General features: G+C 39.7%; 1 protein-coding gene across 3 annotated transcripts in view; it reads left to right on the forward strand.

Annotated features, from left to right (window-relative positions):
* grid1b (glutamate receptor, ionotropic, delta 1b) overlaps positions 1–23,857 on the forward strand; it is a 287,849-nt gene that overhangs the window by 109,733 nt on the left and 154,259 nt on the right. For all 3 annotated transcript variants that reach the window (XM_047817636.1, XM_047817635.1, XM_027177782.2), the window contains one exon: positions 21,933–22,217. In XM_047817636.1, coding sequence (XP_047673592.1) covers positions 21,944–22,217 — 274 coding nt within the window. In that variant the 5' untranslated portion in view covers positions 21,933–21,943. The remainder of the gene's footprint in view (positions 1–21,932; positions 22,218–23,857) is intronic.

The raw sequence follows: 23,857 nt of genomic DNA on the forward strand, positions 1-23,857 counted from the left end.
CAGGGGTGTCAAGCTCTGGCCCAAATACTTATATTTGGCCCGCGAGATCATATCAAATGTGCATTACAGCTGGCTAGCCGCATGCTCCGCTAATACTACAAATCCCAGAATGCCTTGCCACTGTATTGACGCGTAGTCACGAACACCAAGCGCCCCTCATTCTCTGTTAGCAGTCGTTAACAACCATGTCACAGTCACATCGGGCAAGGAGCTTTCAAGACAGGTGGGAGGCAGATTATCTGTTCACGAATATAAAGGACAGACCTGTTTGTCTTGTGTGCTAACAGAGCTAAAGTGTCTGTAACGAAAGAATATAACATAAGAAGACACTATGAAACAAAACATTATGAGAAGTATAAGGACCTGGACGTAACGCAGAAGCTCCAGAAGGCGGAGGAGATGAAATGAAGCCTGGTTTCCCGGCAGACTATGTTCATGAAAGCAAAATCAAAAAGTGAAGCTGCTGTAAAGCTTTATTGTGGCAGCAGAGACAGCAAAATCTGCCCGGCCCTTTAATGATGGAGAGTTTGTCAAAAAGTCTATGGTCAAAGTTTGCGAAATGAACACCACTGATGTGTCTTTTACTTCAAATTTAATTTCTTATGTGTTTGTAATATCAAGCTCTGGTTGTTCCAAATCCTGTGTTTAAGCAAAACTAAAGTTTGTTTCCATATGAAAAAAGTTGAACATTACATATCAGTTGCAGTTAATTTTTCAATAAATATTCAGTTTGGCCCGTGATTTTATCTCAGTTTTATGGCCCATTGTGAATTTGAGTTTGACACCCCTGCTCCACCATGACACTCTCTTCAGGTACACACCTGAAGCTATGGCAGAGAGATAACAATAGTCTCTGATCACGAGACAAGAAAAAAAACAAAAAAACAATCAGCGCAAAACCCTGACCTAGTCACACGAATGAAGAGGGGAAAAAAGGAAAAGTAAAGAGACTATGTGAACTGGTTTCCTGCTCTCACTGACAGCTTCTCAACCAGCTCCCAGCATGCAAGAGAGAGAGAGAGAGAGAGAGAGAGAGAGAGAGAGAGAGAGAGAGAGAGAGAGAGATGAGGTGAGACAGAGAGAGAGAGAGAGACAGATGAAGTGAAGGAGGGGGAGAGAGACATGGATAGATAGAAAGAGTTAGTGAGAGAGAGATGAAGTGAGACAATGTATGAAGATAGAGAGAGAGTCAGAAGGACAGACAGACAGATAGATAGATAGATAGATAGAGAGAGAGAGAGAGAGAGAGAGAGAGAGAGAGAGAGAGAGAGAGAGAGAGAGAAATGAAGTGAGACAGTGAGAAAGATGAAGAAAGAGGTGTTTATTTCACTCTGTTTGGGTTTCAGTGTGATTGATCTGGACAGTCTTATTGGAGAAGATGATGCAGCTCTCGGAGGAGAAGCCACAGCACTCTATTGTAAGACGTTGCATCACAAAGAACAAACCACTTTGATTTGTTGTGATGCTGCGTGTGGTGCAGTGGGTGATTGTGTGAATACAATTGAACAGTGTTGGTGTGATGATAGTCATTAGGAAATGAATTGAACGATGGCAGTGCTGAGGTTTAATACTGAAGGTCTTTGTAATAAATGTTTCAAACATCAGACACTTTAATTTTCCTATTCTCTCAGTAAGTGTGTGTGTGTGTGTGTGTGTGTGTGTGTGTGTGTGTGTGTGTGTTTGTGTGTGTGTGTGTTTTACATTGTCTTATGATTATTTAGACTCAGAAACATGATTGCTGTTACGATTTTTTTCTGTGAACCCTGCAATGTGCAACGCAGGATAGAAGTTGTTTCTACAATTCTGAATAAAAATCATCTGGACTAAGATGTGAGGTGAGAGCCAGACAGCGCCTGCAGCCTGCAGCAGGAGAAAATGTCAGTGTTCAGATAGCAGTGTGTTAATTAGTGCTGGCGTTTCCATGTAGAGCCTCGCCACTGTCTGGGGAAAATCCTTGAAGACTTAAAGACAAGGCTGAGAAGGGCAGAGGTCAAAAATTAGATAAGTGATTATCGTGTTTGTGTGTGTGTGTGTGTGTGTGTGTGTGTGTGTGTGTGTGTGTGTGTGTGTGTGTGTGTGTGTGTGTGTTGCTAACACTAAGCTAGTGAGTACAGAGTTAGCTTAAGTTTCCATCTCACACTGTTCAGCCATGTTAAATAAGCAGCTATCATCTCTTTACACAAGAAATCCGGTTCAGTAAAATTCAATAATTCAATAGAAGCATCAGATAATTGTGATCCAAACCCAGACAGACGAATTGAAAAAGCATGGCAAGACTTTGCAAAGAAACAAACAAAGTAGTTTTAACATAGAACGTCAATTAAAACATCAAACATAAAAAACAGTGTGAGAGGATGTGTGTTATGAGCAGCTGGTTTTGCTGAATATAACATTTTATTTTGTATTAAATGAAAAATGCACCTTGTCTGGACTAACAGCTTCAATCAGCGCCAAGTAAACAAACAAAAAAAGCTAATAATCCTCTAATGGTGTTATAAATATGGCCGGTTCGAGGCTATGTGACTCTTAACCACATTTATCTGATTAATTGTAGTTTTAAAGCCACTCAGTAGCACAGATGTTCCCTATTAAGTCGATACTTCCTTCAAAAAATGCAAGCTCTGCTAGCAGTAAATGAAACCAAATGAAGAATAGCGCTCTACCTTTCATTCCCCATTAGCGTTGTTAGCATTTTTATAGAACACCTTTCTGTTGGCTCGCTAAACACATTTGCTTTGGCGTCGAACCCAGTTTAGAGACGCTGTACCTACACTGGCAGCGAGCACACAGCGTTTAAACCTAGCGAAGCCCGAATGTAAAAATCACACAGCGTCTGTACGCGCCTCTGTCGTCACACCAAAGGCCCATCTGTCATTATTAATTGCAGAGACTTTGTAAACACGGTGCTGAGAGAAACACACACACATACGCCGTGTTTTGATGAGGACTCGCTGGACCGTAAGCCGTTCCAGGGTAAATTTAGCGCTTGGAGCGTTTCCTGTACTGAACATGTTGATGACTGCCTCTGATACGCCTCCTGATCACACATTTAACACTGCTCTCAGATCAGGTTACTGCAGAGTCAGGAGACTTTGTAGAGTTTTATTGTCCTGTGACACAACGTGTTGCATTTCTCGTAATGCAACAACTTCAAAACAATAACACATTTTTATTTAGCCATTATTTAGTCACACAACATGATTTAATGATTTAATGATGTGGCACACCTGCGATGGGTTGGCACTCCGTCCAGGGTGTATCCTGCCTTCGATGCCCGATGGCGCCTGAGATGGCGCCTGGCACAGGCTCCCCGTGACCCGAGACGTTCGGATAAGCGGTAGAAAATGAATGAATGAATGATGTGGCACATCCATGAGTCGGGTCACTTACAGTATATTATAGTAGCTGTAAACAGCAGTCCTTATCCAGCCTTTATTTATCCTCTCTCTTCAACTTAAAAAGACAAAGAAAAAAGAAAATCAGTCTGACTCTCAATCTGACTAAATCTTAGTCTCAGTCTGAATCTCAGTATGACTCTCAGTCTGAATCGCAAACTGAATCTCGGTCTTAATCTCAGTCTGATTCCCAATTTGACTCTCAATCTGACTCAGTCTGAATCTGTTTTACACTCAGTCTGACTCATAGTCTGAAACTCAATCTGAATCACAGTTTGACTCTAAATCTAACTCTCAGTCTGACTCTTAGTGTGACTCTCAGTCTGACACTCAATATGACCCTCAGATAGAATCTTATTCTGAATCCTGATCTCAGTCTGACTCAACCTGACTTTCTCAATTTTAAGTCTGAATCTCAGTTTGACTCTCAGTCTGAATTTCAATCTGATTTTTTTTTCTGTATTTCAGTCCAACTCTGAATGTGTTCCTGCTTTACATCACACATAAAATGTATCTTCCATTTTCTCATCGTACCCGAACAGACACAATACACTAAATGCTTTCCTGCTCTTCTGAAGGTCAGAGTCATTGTGATCTCTCTCTGCAAACCACCAGGGAGAAATTGACAAGCATTTCTGGGACCATTAAGCATTTTATTTTTCAGTGTTCTGAAAGATTGGTGACAAAGAGAGTTATTAGGCATGTCCTGCTCACTGGGGGAAAACGATTCAGATGGGGCAGTGAAACGGGAAGAGTATTAAGACTTTTGTAACTTTTAATCACTTTAACCCAATATGTTTACTCTGATTGGATTGTATCACTAATTGTGCACGTTTTCAATAAAATTGTTAATGAAATAAATAAATAAATAAATACCATATGCCGTGACCTCATCATATGTGGGCGTGGGTAAACTAGCCGCTTTTCACCAAAACACACTTTTCTATATTAACGAATGGAGCCTGAACAGAGCTGAACAATGGCAATGCCTTGGATTTAAGTCACTTGCAGTCCAATTTATGTGAAACTGATCTGGGGTTAGATTGGATTAACGTGGTTCTGTAAAGTATCAGTTACAGAGCAGAGTGCAGCTGTGGAGTAAACAGTGGTTTAGTAGCAAACAGTTCGCAATTTCACCGAATCATTTCCACAGCTTTGTCTAAATATTCAGGGCTGCAGAGGAGCTGCAGGTTGCTAAAGCCTGCTATTTATATGGTGCATGACCTTTGGGTTTTGTGTGCCGGAACGCTGCCACTGGAGATCAGAATTCGTCCAAGCAATTGTTAAGCATGTGTCATATCCTTTGCATTTTTATACAACTTTTTCTTATAAATGGTTAAGGCTGAGAAGACAGTCTTTATACTACGTTCCTATATGTTATTGCTTTTGATTAGCATTACTGTCATGATTACATTGAGATCAGCTCTGGATTGCATTACCCATCAGCCCATGCAGGTCATATGATCACTCACGTCACATGTGCCAGTCACCCTCACTTGTGTCCTGTTTGACCCTTTGACTTCCTGTATTTAGTGTTCTTTTTGTCTAGCTTCTGTTGATGCTGTGTCTGAATCTCAGTTGCCCCACAGTCTCATTTCCAGTTGGTATGTTTTTGAATTTCACACAGCTACAGACTACAGATGTGATTAGCACTGCACTAGTGCATTATTACAAACTGGGGAATTAATGGAGATTATGATTATTATCGTGAGTGTGAACCACTTGATGATTCAATGAAAACATTTTCTTTTTAAATTAGTGAGGCTTTCTTCTGTTTCTGCTCAGGAAACCTTCTCCTCTTGGTGCTCCTGATTTGTCCCCCTGTGAATCATCACGGTATTAAGCGTTCGGTCTTTGGACCTTGTCTCCATGTTAGTATGCAGCTTCTCTTTTGTCCTTGGGTCTCCACATTAGCATTCATCCCCACTTCTCTCCACCGGTGTTGTTTAAATCAGTACGGCTCTCCTCTGATTACAGAACACAACCTTTGCATTTGGTTAGTCTCGCCATGTCAAAGCGAAGAGAAACGCCTTTGGCATAGTCCGTTATTTTCACTCATTGTTAGTGATCCTGAGAAACATTTACACCTTCCTAATCATCCTGGGAAAGTTCCACCTATTGCTAATGCTGAGGTTTGTGATTCCATTAGGCTGGTATTAGACTCTAAACCACCAAAAGCTTTTCAGTTAGAGACCCAATTTTGTGCTTAAAGCCAAAAATAATGCACTGAAAGGGTTTGAGGCTTATAAATACTTTAGCCTTCAATTTAGAGCAGAACTGCGAGCTAAATGCTAGCATACATTTTCCGCTCTGGATAAAATAAGCTGGCACAGCTTGTTAAAAAGAGCTGACGTGGAAAAAAAAAAAAACAGCAGATATTCTGTGCTTTTATGAAGTATATAATCACTTAGAGTTTACTTTCTGTTGGACCAGGGTTCAGGTCAATTCCAGGTCAATACTAGTGAAAGAACATGTTTTAAGTTAAAGAAGAGAAACCTGACATCGGATGAGGTTAATATTCTCTTAAACTCTCAAAACACTTAAGCTCCTGACCTTTCAGCCTCATCTCGTGTACTGTTACTCATAACCTCCTGCTCCATTCGTTCACAAATGCCAAACCATCACGTCACTTATCCGGAGTCGAGGAAATGATGATCGTGCTTCCTGTTTCAGCTTCCCTCAGCTGTCTGTTTTACTTTAAAATACATTATTCTTTCAATGTTCTCCATCCACTCCTAGTTTATGATGGTCAGGACCCGTATACATTATTAGTGTAAAGAGTTAATAAGATGTGGGAGAAGACAGTAAGTTCATAAGATGATACACATTAGATCTCCACAGTAATGCCATATATACAGTACATACACACACACTATACACACTACTGCTGCTGCATGTTGTATAAAAAGCATAATATTGCAATGTAGTGTTATTTGCACTACCATGAACTCACACTTTAAGTACATAACTGATCAGTCATATATTCTGTATATATAGCACATATATATTCTGCCGCTATGGCATTTAGAGATATGCTAACCCCTCTGAAGCAGAGCCAAAATTCCATAGTGGCAGAAATAATATAATTTGGCTCCATGACATTTCTGTGCTGTGCTGGAGATGTTTACATTCACATTTAAAACATGTTACTGTATCTTTAAAATGATCGGTCTCGAACGTAATCCCTACACAATAAAGCCTCAAATATCTTAACATGGAGATAAAGTGAAGGCTTTTACTTGACCATATATATGTAGAGAGTTTTATTTTTATATGGGACAAAAACATCACAGTCTTCTAAATAATGTCATACCTAATAGCAGGGTTAAGCCCCGCCTCCTCTCTAAGATAAACGTTGTTGTATTTTCCTTGCACAGAGTTGCTCTTAGATCAATCTTGATTCACACTTAATATAAGATCCCTAGCTAGAAATTTTTAAGCTAAATTAGGAGCTCTCTGTGATCATTCTTAGACTCCTTCCGAATATGGACCCTGGTCTCGATTAGTGTTAGTAAAAGTTATCATTTTTTAATATGTAATGCTGTGGAACGTTCCTCTTGTCTCTTCTGTTTCAGTAGCTATAAGCAGTGGTTCCCTTACCAGTCTCTCTTTATTCTCTCTCTTCAACTTAATAACACTCTTAGTCTGACTCTCAATGTGATTCTCAAATTGATTCTCAAGCCGACTCTCAGTGTGACTCTTAACCTGAATCTGTCTGAGATCGAGTCTGAATCTCAATCTGAATCTGTCTTAGACTCAATCTGTCTCTCAGTCTAAATCTTATTCTGAATCTCACAGTGCACAAATAAAAAACTAGTATCGGCAGAGACGTGTAAACTACACTGTGCTGAAGACGTTCAGTCTTTAGCTTAGCCTCCTTTCTTGGTTTCCTTTTTGCTAATAAAAGAGAGTGATGTTTTTATCTGTCAATAGTGATATGATGATGTCATGAGTTACAGATCTTACTTTATTCCTGAGTGAAGCCTGAGTCTCTGTGTGATTGGGTCCCAGGCTGGACTCAGGAGACGCTTCTGTGAGCCTCGGCGTTTCTGTGGCGACGTTTTTAAGATTCAGCGTGAGGCCGAAGCAAAGGGAAAGTTGACTTAACAAATGTCACGAGCTGCCAATACACCCGGTTATTCTCAGCAGTCCTTTGAACAAAAAAACACAGAGGAAAATGAATTTCAAATGCCACTGCTTCTATAACCTTTAATCAGTACTGCAACGGGGACGAGCCGGAATCCATCTCTTTAATGGCAGTGGAAATGAGCGTGCTGGAGCTGTTCTGCTGAGCTTATCCATTAGAACATAAGAGGAGTGACAGCGGGGAACAACCCGTAACACATCACTGATTCTTCCTCACGTACTGTACCTCCTCTGTGTTTCAATAGCTAGCGCCAGTTAGAACACTCTTAATCAACATGCTAAACTCTTCAAATGAAAGCTAGCTACTACAGTAGCAAATAAACTTTCCTTTGAAGGCTGTTGACGTTTAACTGTATAATGCATTATATGCTACATTGTGTTAGTAACATGTTAGTAGAATGTTAACAAAGCGTTCATAACACAGATTCCAAGGAAGCAAGCTCAGCTATATTTGCACAATGACGTAAGCGACTGATTATGTGAAGATCGTAGAACACACACATAAAAATACACATACACACACAAACATACACCCAGACACACAGACCAACACACACAGACCCACACACATACACAATCATCCACACAAACACACAGACCCACACACATACACAAGCATACACACATATACACGCAATCATCCACACAAACACACAGACCCACACACACAGACCCACACACATACACAAGCATACACACATATACACATAATCATCCACACAAACACACAGACCCACACACATACACAAGCATACACACATATACACGCAATCATCCACACAAACACACAGACCCACACACACAGACCCACACACATACACAAGCATACACACATATACACATAATCATCCACACAAACACACAGACCCACACACACAGACCCACACACATACACAAGCATACACACATATACACATAATCATCCACACAAACACACAGACCCACACACACAGACCCACACACATACACAAGCATACACACATATACACACAATCATCCACACAAACACACAGACCCACACACATACACAAGTGTACACACATATACACGCAAACACACACAAACATACACACATACAAACACACACTCACAAGCACAAACATCCACACACATACACAAACATACATACAGTACACACACTAACACACACAGCCTCCATTTTTTTTTGTATTTCCCAAATGTACCAGAAGAACTGAGTGCATTTTAGATAAGAGGCAGTGATGTTGCTCTTTGAACTGAGTGTGTGTATAGATGATGTCAGCAGAAGAAAAGGGAGTACAAAAATACACAACAGAGACAGAAGTGAAGTTAAAGCTGGGGTTTAAACCTCATTACACACATTTGTTGACGTTGTGTAAGACTGGTGTGTTAGTCTTCACTCCTGGTGTAGGAACATCACTCTGTACGTGGCTCCTGTTAACTCCTAAATAAAGCACTCAATACAATAGAGCTCAATATATCAGAACAAGACACTTGACAGATGGTGCAAAAGTGCTAACAGAGCCGTCGTTAAAGATAAAAATACATCAATATCAGATGAGTATTTACTGTTAATTAGTATTATTTACAGACAGACATGACCTTATTACTCAGAAATACACTTGAAGACTCGTCGTCATTTGCTGCAGATGAGCTGATTGACTAGAATGATTGACAGCTGTGTAGGAACTTATAATAACTTACAGTCCCTGAAATCCCACCCCCTTTCTCCATCTCACAGTATCTCATTGTTTTGTTGTTATATTGTGGCATGTTGTGTTGTGGTGTTATATTGTGGTGTGGTTGTGTTTTGGTGTGGTTTTGTTGTTATATTGTGGTGTGGTTTTGTTTTTATATTATGGTGTTTTGTGTTTGTTGTTCTATTGTGGTGTGTTTTTGTTGTTACATTGTGGTGTGTTGTATTGTGATGTGGATTTGATGTTCTATTGTGGTGTGATGTGTTGTGTTTTTTTGTTATATTGTGGTGTGTTGTTGTGTTGTGGTGTGTTGTGTTGTGGTTTGGATTTTTTGTTATATTGCGGTGTGTTTACACACCCAAAATCATCATGTTGTCAGTTGTTATCTTAAAGAGAAAAAAAGGTAATGTTTGATGGATTAAATAGAGCTGAAACAGAGCGAGTCTCATCTCACAGTTTAGCAAACATCTGAATGTAATGATAATTAGTAGAAGAGAAATTACTGATTGATTCCAGACGTCTTTCAGCAACAGTTAAAGCGTCAGACTGGAAACTGGGTTTGTCGCATTTCTCTAAAATATGTTTTTTCCCTTTTACATTTTAACTTTCCAAAATCACCAACAAAAAAACTGTTTTCCTGTACAGTACACACACACACACACACACACACACACACACACACACACACACACACACACACACACACACACACACACACACACACACACAAAGTGTACTCTACTGAAATATAACATATGTAGAAATATAAACATAAACCACAAGAGCATTGTATTTTCTGTACATAAAATACGATGCTCAAACACACATGCACACACACACACACACACACACACACACACACACACACACACACACACACACACACACACACACACACACACACACACACACACACACACACACTTTTAGAATTCCAGTATTAGCGTGCTGAACATGTGTGATTACAGAAACACCTCTCTTGTTTGCTCTGGTGCATTTTCATAAGACTACTGATCATCAGATGAAACCGCTCAAGCTCAGTGATCTATTCCTGAATCCTTTACACCCTGACAGATGCCATCACATTAAATACAATAATCGGAGAAGGGGAGAAAAAATGATGGTGAGTGTGTAAGGATTAATAATGTCCCGTCTGACCCTGGAGCTGATATCCAGCGTGAAGCTAATGACCCCATTACTCCCTCTGATGGCTCTTACCAGCTCCAGCATGGCAGAAGTGTTTGTTCTGGCCAAAATGCCCACATCTCCTCCATCAGCTGGACAGCTGCATAAAAACGAGCCAATGTTTCTACAAGTCCACTATGATGATGGACTAAATCATTTAAGAATCCAATCCTGGAGGTCAGTCCAATCCTGTTGAGATGGTAAGTGAGACACGAGGCCTGTGGCTGTGTAGTGGAGGAAAGATCAGACGCTGGCGTACGATTGATCATGGTGAATCTGGGTAACAGTGACAGACAGTGGAGCGAATGCGGGTATTAAAAAGTTAAACACGATTCACACAAGAGCGAAAACGCTTGCATTTGACACTGAACAGAATCCTGGATTCTGATTGGTCTGATTGCTTCTAAATGCTCTAGCAGATCAGATTTAGCATTCAAACCAGTAATAATTCAGATTAACATCATATTAATACACAACCCTCTTAAGACAGAGGGTTCCTCAAAGGTTCTTTGAGGGTTTATGGGATGGATTAGAGATCTTAGTGAAAAATTGCTGAAGAACTTTAAAGTTCCAGATCAAACATGTTCTTAAGGGTTATTTTAATGGTTCAATAGATAGCTAGTGGTTTGTAGCTACTAAAAAGAGTTCTTCTTAGAAACACTTCAGGCCTGTGGTGCTGTGAAGTTTCCCTGAAGCTTTATCTCTTCACCTGACAGAACTAAGGAACGGTGTGGTCTAAAGTCAACCCTGTGTGATGACCAGATACACAGCTGACTGACAGTCACGATCAGTTCTTCTCTTTCTTTCTTTATTCTCTTTTCACCTTGCAGTCTGTTGACTTCAGCATGGAGGAACATGGTCTTGAAATGTGTGAACACCTAAGGCTTTAGGCAATAACACTACCTGGACTTGTGTTAGTTAGCTAACATCATTAATAGCATCATAGAACTAATCTGATTCCTTGATTAATTTCAACACAGTTAGAGTTTTTTTTTCCTATAGTATCTGCTTTATTACTTAACAAAGGAAAGTGTAAAATCATTGAAATAGTGAAGGTTTCTTTAAAGAGATGTTTATTTAATGTTTCTAGAAGGAGTCTCCGGTGTAAGAGGTAAAGCTGTAGGTTTTAGCTGGAGATTTAGTAAGTTTTTTATTAAGGTTTTTTCCCTCCCATCTTTTTAACAAAGAGAATTAAGAGAGGCAGGTGATGGACTGGGCATTTACAGCTGAAGTGACAGCAGGAATTTGCAAATCTCTGTGGTATAAAAGGAATAAAACACTTGCTGTTATATTAAAATATCCCTCTTATATCATACAGTTCCATCCTTTATGTGAAATATTCTAGCAGCCATAAACAGTCATTCCTAATTAGAGGCACACATTTAAATAAATGGAACTAAATCAATGTTTTCTCTAGCACTGTTTTAGATGCAAACATAAACATGGAGTAAATGAGTAATGTGTTGGGAGAAAGATGATGTGTGTGGGAGGGAAAGATTTTACAGCTGGAAATAAAGATTCAGCCTGAGATTCAGATGAAAACATAGAAACATCAGCATTTGGTGCTTTGAGAGCAGTGCATGGTTTGGCTGTTTACAAGAGAGAGAGGGTGTGTGTGTGTGTGTGTGTGTGTGTGTGTGTGTGTGTGTGTGTGTGTGTGTGTGTCCTTAGAAATACTCTGTGCTGCTTTGTATTTTGTTGCTTGACCCCCCGATGTGCAGCTTTATCTCTGTGATGCCGCCATGTTCACATTTTGTATTCAGATACTCTCTGACCTTGCTCCTCTTATCGGAGCAGACAGACAGGAAGTGGCCATCAAAAGGTGGCTGGAGTTGCTTCTGCGCACACTAATGCAACTGCACGGGATTTCTCACCTGGTGTTTTTCTTCAAAATGAAACAGAAGAAAAACTCCACACTGATGTTGACATGTTAACCTTTTAGAGCTACAGTATAGCCTGTGCATAGAGGAAGTGTAATTACTGAAGCAGACGATGCTGATGCTCTCGCATTCACTCTCAAACCCCTGCACGTGTTCGTCTCATACTGTATATCTAAAACAGGCTTATGTTAAGTTTCTATATATATTGGCACATCACACTTTGTCAGCACGAATATTTTTAAGAAGAGAAGAAGCCTTTATTTTGTCACATATACATCACAGCAGAAAGGGTTAAGGGCCTTCCTCGGGGGCCCAACAGTGGCCGCTTGACAGTGCTGGAACTTGAACCCTGATTAATGCCACACTGCCCGATCAGCACCACACATTTTATTACAGTTTTAACAATTGCTTAAAACTGTTTAAAACATGCCACAATGATTACTTTATATACCTTCTGCGTAGTGGAGGGAGTTCAAAATATAGTTTTAATATGAGTTTATGTTGACGTTTGGTAGCGAAAGAAGAAACTCAATAGACTCCCAAGGTTCCTTATGGAAAACTAGAGATATTTACTTCCAAAAAAATGGTTGTTCCTCTTCTTCAAATCCTCTCAGATAGAGTTTTCTGAGTGTGTTGGTATTAGCCAATCATAGCTTTTAGATTCAAGTCAGATTTACATGTTACACTCTATTCTGTTCCTTAAGGGTTCTCCATTTTTTACATTAACACTCAATTCTTTAGGGAATAAAAAAGCTTCTCAATGGTTCTTCGGATAATGAACAGAAGGCTTGTATTTGAACTATATGTGACCGAGAAACTCTCTGAAGAATGTCTGTGCTTCTAAATGCTCTAGGAGAGTAGGGCTTAGCGTCCAGACCTGTAATAATTCAGATTAACATTATATTAATACACTACTCTCTCAAAACACAAGGTTTATCAAAGGATTTTAAGGGTTTTTGAGATAAATATGTGATCTTTCCAGATCAAAAAGCTTCTTAAGGGTTTGATAGATAGCTAGCTATTAAAAAGATAGATAGCTATTAAAAAGAGCTCTTGGGTTAAAGTGGGAAACACTTCAGGCCTGTAGTGCTGTGCACCACATTTCTTGATTATTTTCAAGACAAAGAGTTATTTTCCTGACTTTTGTTTGTAGCAGGATATGGACAAAATTACTGTATTATTGAGTCTATAACTAAGCATGGAATTTTTCTTATGCAGCATCTTGGACTCTTTGTGTTTAGATCCTCTTATCATCTTTAAGATCACTGCTTTAATTACATGATGAGCCTCAACAAAGATTAACACATTTCTGAAAAAGAGACAAACACAGAACGGGCTGAACGGACTGTAAACTTTCCTTTCTTAAGTGTGCAGGTGTAATTAATAGCCTTAATTAGGGTTTGCTATTGACAAAGGCTCAATGATTATGGTCTGAGTAAGTCATTAGAGCCAATGCTTTTGTAATCGTGTCTGAAGTTCACAATACAGCACGTCCCAGCCATCCATTCCTCTTTCCACTGCTACTCTGCTGCATTGTGTTCCAGTGAATGCTTTGATTTTTTGCGTGGCGCAGGTGTTGCAGCCTCGGTGCCGCTGTGAACAGTGAATTCTCAGAGCCGCTGGCTGCGATATTTTCATCTCTCCCTTGGATTAGAGTGAAGAGCATTGCTTTTTAAGCAGCTATTCAGGTGCAGGGTAATCAGAGCCATCACCACGTGGCAAAGATGAAAAGAAATACAACAGAGTGAGAACAGGGAAAAAATACACCAGCGCATTGATCAAACACATATCACTGCACACTTACTCTGGCTTACACACACTGCAATATGCTGTATTATGTGCCTTAGTCTACCTTACTTTGCCTTACTCTGCCTTACTCTGATTTATTCTGCCTTACACTGCCTTACGCTGCCTTATACTGCATTATGCTGTCTTGCCCTGCCTTACACTGCATCACCCTGCCTTACGCTGCTTTACACAGCCTTACTCTGCCTTATGCTGCTTAACGCTGCCTTATGCTGCTTAACGCTGCCTTACGCTGCATTATGTTGACTTACACCACATTACGCCTCCTAACACTGCCGTACTCTACCTTACACTGCCTTACACCGCCCAACACTTTGTTACTCTGCTTTACTCTGCTTTAAACTGCATTACACTGCCTAACGCTGCCTTACCCTGCCTTATGCTGCTTTATGCTGCTTTATGCTACATTACACTGCCCAACACTTTGTTACTCTCTCAGGACTCAGCCCGGACTTTGGCCACGTGCTTTTGTTGATATTCTGTATTCACGTGTCTGCCCCGCCCTTCTCTCATCCTCCCCGCCTCTGCACACCTGTTCCTCATGTGTTAATTGTTGTTAGTATTTAGTTGAGCCGCATTGCCTTGAGCAGCGCTGAATCCTTTGTCGTCTGCTTTTGTCTGATGTTGTTCTGATGTTGTCCTGTCATCTTTTGTCTAGAGTGTGTATCGGTTTCATGTTTTTTTATTTAATAAACCTGTTTATTTTACGCTATCCTGCATCTGGGTCTATTTTATCCCCACGCCGCTGACATACTTTTTACGCTGCTTTATACTGCTTTACACTGCCTGACGCTGCCTTATGATGCCTTACGCTGCCCAACACTTCATTACTCTGCATTAAACTGCTTTATACTGCCTTTCGCTGCCGTTTGCTGCCTTACACTACCGTATGCTGCCTAACGCTGCATTAGCACTCCTTTTTGCTGCCTTACTCTGCCGTACGATGCTTTATGTGCTAGGGCTCTGTGCTATACCACATGTTGCATCATGAGCTTTTTATGCTGTATTTCTTTATTCTTTACACACACACACACACACACACACACACACACACACACACACACACACACACACACACACACACACACACACACACACACACACACACACACACACACACACAGAAATGTTCAAAACAAGCTTTAAATCAATAGATACTACAGAAGTATTTTGAGTTATAATGTAGTTTTGAGTCTGACATTAATGAGAGATTGTGTGTATTGTGTGTTACTGAGTAGATTACGGATCTGAGATGGTTTCTGATGTACAGTGAATACTGACCACAGGTAGCTTTATAAACCTGTAAAGGAGGATGAATTTCTTTAAAGCTGCTTTTTAACAGTGGCTGATGTTTAATGCACTTTACACACAAAATGTAATCCACTTCATTGTGCCTTTTTGATTGTAGCTAACACTTGTATGAGTGCAGAAACAGAAATGTAGCATGTGGCTAATTAGAGAAAAAATATAAAAGGTGACAGGTTTGATTTAAACTAACGCCATCCAGCCGGCACTAAGTCCAGTTCGGAGAAGGGGTCTGTGTAGAAAAGAGGTCATCAATTCAAGTCCCAGTGGGCTAGAGTCCAGCACAGTTCAATGATTTTGCTGCTCAAAGACACTGGATTTAACTCACCACTTAATTACCAGGCTTAGCGACGTGCTAGAGCGGAGAAATTACCAAACACGGCTGGACTGCAGTCCTCCAGGACTCAGATTGATGACTTCTGCCCTGAACTGTTTGGCCTGGAAAGCTTTCATCAGAAGGCAAATATTATCCAGATTAGACGTGACCAAAACAAATCACAGTAAACAACAGCAATGTTTAGTCTGTAAACAGCACAGGCTCTTCAGTATAACCCTGCTGTTTTAGATTAGATTTTACTTACGAGACCATTTACAGCAAAGCTACAAAGTATTATTAATTTTAATTATACTATTATTAGCATAATTCTTTAATTATATTAAAGTAAAGAATAAAACACGACCTGTAATGATTGACTTTAGAACTAAATTCAGTATATTAATAATTTTTGAAATCTTTTTGCTGTTGTGGGATGTTTATGAAACCTGTTACTTCTCGCTTCTGTTATAGAAACGATAAATACTCGTTCCCTCAGCAGCCTCTCTGTATTCTCTCTCTTCTAAGAAAATACATTTCAGCTTGTCATGTTATTAAGAAAATGCAAATAATTTTAAACTCCTCTGTCCTGAAGATGTGGAAATTAGAGCTTGACCTCTGACTGTTACAAATCATTCCTATTATATATTATTAAATCACTCCTCAGATAAGAGCTACTATTCTGCTACTCTCTCTCTCTTTCTCTCTCTCTCTCTCTCTTTTTTTTTTTAATTGCTGCAATTTATTTCTGTTCCTCTTCTTGATCTGTTGTTTACACCGCACGCCTGCTCCACATTTTCTGCCATGATTTTCTTGGCTTTCTCTCATGACTTTCTCACATGGTGCTATCGGCTCTTGGCCATCTTTGTTTTTGGTGTGCTGCTGAATTGTGTGATGATAAGCTTATCTTTACTGTTTACTGTTGTCTCCAGTGAGGCTCGAGTCCAGCAGTGGTTCGGCCCGATATCATTTTTCAGCCGAATAATGTGCTGCGTCCTGAGAATATGTACTCTGATAAGCGCAGGGTCAAATCTGATCGACTCTCTTTCTCCATATCCGTCCATCTGACGCTGTGTTTCTGCTCAGTACACACTTTGTGTACAATTTATCAGTATCATGGCTGGAAGTTGTGTACTATAAAATAATCACCTAATCTCTGTTCCTACTGTCTCTTTGTGTGTGTGTGTGTGTGTGTGTGTGTGTGTGTGTGTGTGTGTGTGTGTGTGTGTGTGTGTGTGTGTGTGTTGGAACACTTTCCTCCAAATGATTTTGAAAACAACAGATACCACAGTAATAATATAATTTGATATCTTAAATTTATTAACAAATGTGCATTAATTTATGCAAATGAGGCTACCTGTTGTGATATATGCACAAATTTGCATACTTACTAAGAACTAATATTTTAGGATAAGGAACAACCCTGTAAAAAAAACCTCATGGGTGCAGTTTCCTTTTCATTATTTTATTTTATTTTTAGAAATTTTAACAGTGTGGTTTAAAACATGTGCAATGAAATCAGGGTGATTTATAACACTGGCAAGATTAAAAGTGGGTGGAGCTTAAAGCCTCTTTTAATGTTGCTCAATTTCAGATAATAAAACCGGTTAATAAACATTTTTTGTTGAGTTTTGATATTTTATTACTGACCTTTACGTTGAATATCTTGTCTTGATGCTTTTTTCTATAGAAGTCATCCCGAAGGCATTTTATTTTTAAAAATAAAATAAAGCTTCTATTATTAAAATAAAGCTTCCATTTTCTCATATTTCTCATCATTAAAGTCACATCTTTAAAACCTAAACTCCAGCCACCGTCAGATTTACACCTTTGCAGGAGGATGAGGAAATGCTGCAGGCATCGATCATGTCACGTTTTGTGGGCTGCTGTTAGGACTTTTTTTTTAAAGGAGGCAAAGATCTCAAAACCAAATAGACTGGATTTAATGGCATATAAAGGCCCCGTCTAGACAGATGATTAGGCATTAATGGGAGAGCGAATAGTTCTAGTCCTTGGTCACTGTGGTCAAGGACCTTCAGCTTTTGAGGGAAGCTGTGAAGAACAATAAGCTTGGGTTATTTCAGTAAGAAATCACCAGATTTGGCGGCCCTGAATCTCATGAAGATCTGTTTTAACCAGTAAGTTTCACTTAAGAAATAGAGACGTCTGATCTGAGATCAGTTTAGTCTCTGTTTAATAAGTAACTGTCAGAGATTGGCCTATGCCATGCCGGAGCACTGGGGGGCACTGACAGGTGTAGTGTTGTTATTTTCGTGTGACTATGTCTTGTATGTGTTCACCTGTCTCCCATTAATCCTAATGTGGTTGGTTATTTATACTCTTCAACATGTGTCAATTGTTTGTAGAGTCATTGCTCACAATGTGTGTTATGTTTGCCGTTGTGTGCTGTCGTGTGTATGTTTAATTTCCATGTTTATGTAACCTTGTTTTTGTCTTGTTTTGGTTTATATCATGTTTGTTCAAGTCATATTTTGTTATGTTTTGTCTAATAAACCATGGTTTGTCTTTATCCCTGCATTTGGGTCTGTCAAATCTATGCCATGCCATCACCAATATGGTAACTCTACTAAGAAAAACGAGCAATTTTGTTCACTCTAATGATTGACAGTGTATAATGTTGCAACCCAAAGCCCCTCCCAAACATGAATATATTCATCCTCCTGTAATTTGACCAGATTTTACACACTTTTTTTAGAGTGTAATCATAGAGTGCCTTAAAACATGCTTTTATAACAGTGCTGCTGTTTAGTTCTGGCCTCTGATTGGTCAGAAAGTGTTGATTAACTCTCTAGAACAGCAGCCCTGTCAGTAGCACAGGTTTATATTAATGCGTTCGCTCTGCTACGGTTATGGTTTCCATAGTAACGGATTATTCGGATCTTTAGATAATATGTATGGAAGGAGTCTCCAGCGTCAGCACTTTTTAGTTTATACTTTGCTCTTTCTCAGCCGCATGACATTTTTTTGCGTTCTATGATTCCTTCCATAAAAAGTAACTTTATCAAACAAATGTGTTCTTTACTTAGTACTGTTTAAAAGAAGAATGATGTGACTCTCAAAGCTAAAAAGAATCATTGGTGGGACTAAAGACGTTGCTCTTGGCTCTAAGGAATCAATCTGTGTGTGTGTGTGTGTGTGTGTGTGTGTGTGTGTGTGTGTGTGTGTGTGTGTGTGTGTGTGTGTGTGTGTGTGTGTGTGTGTGTGTGTGTGTGTGTGTGTGTGTGTGTGTGTGTGTGAAGCAGACAACATTATATAAGATGAAAAAATTAATTTGATAAAGTTTGAACAAAGATGGCGGACCTCATTGGAGACCATTTATTTAAACCTTTCCTTAGTGTGTGTGTGTGTGTGTGTGTGTGTGTGTGTGTGTGTGTGTGTGTGTGTGTGTGTGTGTGTGTTAAGCAGACAACTTATATAAGATGAAAAAATTCATTTGATAAAGTTTGAACACAAGATGGCGGACCCCATTGGAGACCATTTATTTAAACCTTTCCTTAGTGTGTGTATGTGTGTGTGTGTGTGTGTGTGTGTGTGTGTGTGTGTGTATGTGTGTGTGTGTGTGTTTTCACAAAGTCAATTTTAAAACGCACCCTGCATTTGTCTGTTGGTTTGTTTCTCTTGTGTTTCTCTGTGTATTGAGGAGATTGATCGAGTTTGGTGTTTGCAGGAACCAGCCAAGTCCTCTTTAATTACTGCATCATTAGCTGCATTTACTTCAACTCTCATGGTGATTCTTGTAGAAATTGGATTTACAGAGTCCTGTTTTCCTCCTCTGTATCCCTCCACCACAAAAAAAAAGGTGGAAATCCACAAAGGGGAAATTTTTGTAACCTTCGGAGTGATGGAGTGATTTACCTCATAACCTTTCAGGCTAATTAGCTATTTCAGAGCCTTTTGCAGAGACATTTCTACAACTGCAGTTAGATGTAATTATCCAATCATACAATGTGGGATGCTGTATGTGGGAGGGTGAGTGCAAAAAAAAAATATTAAGGAAAGCAGAAGCCCAGGCTATACTTCTATATATTTATAGATTTAAATATATCAAGGTTCTCTCTGTTATGGCGAGTGCTTTCATAAGAGCTCTCCCCGTTCAACTGAGCGTTAAGAAAGATCCCAAATCCTGTCTGTATTTCAAAGGAAAGGTTAATTGAAGCAATGACTCGGATCACCAGTGCACACCGAGCGCCGCGGAATTTATCAGAGAGAAGCTTTCGACGAGTTTTTAATTTTCGCAGCTTAAGTTGAAGTGGTTTCAGGAGATGATGCGATTACTGTCTGTATAAACTGGAAGTGACAGGAAGTGGATGTACTACAACAACAGTGATATTTATTAGAACACAGGACATGTTATAGCTTGCAAACATCGGAGACAAGTGTCCATTGTATTGACACACACATTCACACACACTAAAGATGTTAAACCAGACAAGGAAGTGAAAATCAAAACACAAGGCTCTGTAGTCAAGCTGTCATGGGGCTCATGACAAACCTGATTATTTTTTCTCAGAAATTTATGACACCCTGCAAATTAGGACCGTCTATTATATGAACTGTACTACGTATGAACTTCGTTCCACCCAACTTTATCTTAAAGTTTTTTTTTTGTTTTGTTTTGTTTTTTCAGTTTTACTCAAATTAGGGTGATGCAAAAATGAGTACACCCCACATCTAGTACTTTGTATGGCCTCCATGATTTTTATATCCACACCAAGTCTTCTATGCATGGACTGAACAAGTTTTTGTTCACATCTTTTTCCATTCTTCATGAATGAATGAGACTGGATGCTGTATGGAGAGTGATGCTCAACTTCAGTCTCTTCAGAATTAACTATAGGTTTGGATTGGGTTCAGAACCGGAGACATACTTGATCACTGAATCACTTTCACCCTGTCCTTCTTCAGAAATCCAACAATTACCTTAGATGTACTGTATGTTTATTATCATCCTCATTTCGGAAAAGTGCATGACGACCAAGGGCACGGAGTGATGGTAGCATTTTCTCTTTCAGTATATAGCAGTACACCTGTGAATTCATCCTGCCATCAATGAAATGCAGCTCCCGGACACCAGCAGCACTCATGTAGCCCCATATAAGGACACTGCCACCACCATGTTTCACTGTAGACACCATGCATTTTCCTTTGTATTTCTTACCTTTGCAACACCATATAGTTTTAAAACCATCAGTTACAAAAACATTTATCATGGTCATGGTTTCATCACTCCAAAGTATAGAGTCCCAGCATTCTTCATCTTTGTCAGCATGGGCCCTGGAAAACTCTAGGTGGGCTTTTTTGAGCCTGGGCTTCAGGAGAGGCTTCATTGTGGATGGCACCAATACATGCAATTCCTCTGCATTGTAGGCTGTGTTGTGTCACGGGAAGCAGTCACCCCAGTATGGCTTTCTACTTCTTTATAAATAACTGCATCAGAAACAAGCATTATATAACTTCTCATCAGAAGACGCTACTGTCCTGGTGTTAACTTCCGTGGACGACCTGGACGTCTCTGTGAGATGGTTGCAGTTCCATCATTTTGTTACAGTATTCTGACTGATAAGTAAAGCTTTGCTGATCCACTTGTTGCCTTTTAACTTTCTGATGTGAAGAAATTATTTTCTCTCTCAGGTTTTCTATTCCATGTGGTGCCATTGCGGACAGCATGAAATGGGAAGGGGTTTTCTGTCTGCTTTCAGTTGGGTCTACTCATTTTTGCATCACCCTAATTTGAGTAAAACTGAAGATTTTGTTCTCTAATATATATTATTAACCATTTATGCTGAGCACTGTGTATTAGGGAAGGCTGGTACAAATAATAGGTGGGCAATCAATGGTAGTGGCCCAAAAACCTAATCCAGTTCTCCCCATAACCAAAATTTACAAAAGAGCCTGGATGCATGCATCTGTTGTGCCATAATTAAATAAATCAGACTTTGATTGTGTGGATGAAGCCTTGGATAACTTGAATAGCACCTGTGATAAAGATTTTGAGATTTTAGGACATCCTTACTAATTTCAGTCCTGTTCATGGAGCCTAAGGGCTGTTATACCCAAAGTTTTCCATGCTAATTTATTTATACCGTCATGTATGAAAAAGTATAGCAAGTCAGTTACTAGTGTCTCTGATATCCTGTGTGTCTGAATTTTAAGTCAGTTACTTATCTTTCTCTCTCTCTTTCTCTCTCTTTCACACTTTTTGCAGCCTGTGAGCTGATGACACAGGGTATCCTGGCTCTGGTGACCTCGACCGGATGTGCCTCAGCGAGCGCCCTGCAGTCCCTCACTGACGCCATGCACATCCCTCACCTGTACATACAGCGGAGCGACGACGGCTCACCTCGCACCGCCTGCCCACTGAAGCCCAGCGCTGACGGAGGACGCTACACCCTGGCCGCGAGACCCCCTGTACGCCTCAGTGACGTCATGCTCGCCCTAGTTGATGAGCTCCGCTGGCGCAAGTTCCTGGTCTTCTACGATAGTGACTACGGTAAGAGTGATGTCTCTTACTAGATACTCTTGTACTGAGAGAAAATTCTTCTTTGAAAGCTACAAAAAAAACATTCTCAAGGTTTTGTTGAATTCTGAAGGTGTTGATTAGTTTTCTATAGGAGCAGCCATAAGAGAAAGAAACACCTCCCGTCCAATCAAGATCGATCCTTTGATGAATTGCTTGGGTGCTGCTTTAGATTAGGGGAGATGTGTTAAGACAGTAGGTCATGAACCGTTACAAGTGCTGCACAGAGTTTAAAGAGGAACAGCTGCAAGCCTGCACAGTTCTGACTATATAATATCAATTAAAGCTTTTCATTACTAAATGACTTGTCTAGGACTGTTAATGGAAATTCAGGCTTAGGATAGGGAGCTCCTGGAATATTGGAGCTTTTGATTTGTTTGTTCAGAGCAGCATTTGAGTAACAGTGTGTTCTCTTTGGTTGAGAGCTCTTAATGAAGAACACGGAGGAGATGAACTCACTCATGATGCACTTCACAGCTTTTCCCAGAAAGATTTCTAAGTGTTAAGTGTTTTTTTCAGTTAGTGATTTCTGAGCCCATATTTACCAGAAAGATTGTTTGTTGTTGTTCTTCTGTTAAAAAGCAAGGCTGTTTTCATGGATGATGCACTCATATTCAGCATGTTATAATTATGTTCTTATAAGATCCATATGATTTTTGTTTTTCCTGGTGTTGTGGGATGTGGTAGGTTAATGGTTAAGGTGTTCGACTGCTGCTGCTAAGAAGGTTGTGAGTTCAAATCCCAGGTCCACAAATTGTCCATTATTGTGTCCTTGAGCGAGGCCCTCAACCTTCAAATGCTCATGTTTTCTTTCTAGTTGTATTTTTATATCTACTTTTCCTGCTGGTGCTCACAGCTAAGAGACTCAATCCAGATATTTCTATTCAGACTCACAGATATAATCTCTCCACTGGGTCTAGGGTTTTCACATGTCCGTGAGCTGTCCTTGTGACCTGCTCACAAAACCTCAGTGGATTCGTCTCGATTTGGAGGAGCAGCGTCTCTCCAAGCTTGTTGAGTTCCTTGTTCCATCCTGAAGAGCATGTGTTGTGAATTGCATTTCCGCTACCTGTGCTTTAAACAGATTTCAAGCTACATAGCTTAGAAAAATAAACTGCACAATCAGGGAATGCTAAGCTGAGCTACCTGGTTAACTACAGTCTAAAAGAAAAGCTCTGGATGAAACTACACAACAGAAACTGACACAGAAGTGTACAGAACTACCGCTATTTTCAAGATATCCATTCTCTGGAAATCCATATCTGTAATAATGTTTAAACAAATGAAGTGCGCGTGGCCTAATATAAAAGCTTTTTTATTTTTATTATTAAATATTTCAGAAATATAAATAAACTAGCAGGCTAATTTAAATCATCAGAATCCTGACCAGTCAGTTACTAAGGATGAGTGAATTAATGTATTTGCACCAGACACAGCACCAGATGTTAAAGTTTCAAATTTCAGTTTTCAATTTCATTTATTTGTGTAGCAATTAATGGTTTCTTAAAGCAGCTTTAAAGAAGTACAGAAACAGGCCTGAGGCCTAAGCCTGAGGCAATGGTGACAAGGAAAAATACCTGAGATGAAATGAGGAAGAAATCTTGAGAGGAACC

Source organism: Tachysurus fulvidraco, chromosome 8 (assembly GCF_022655615.1).
Source record: "Tachysurus fulvidraco isolate hzauxx_2018 chromosome 8, HZAU_PFXX_2.0, whole genome shotgun sequence".
Taxonomy (NCBI): Eukaryota; Metazoa; Chordata; class Actinopteri; order Siluriformes; family Bagridae; genus Tachysurus; species Tachysurus fulvidraco.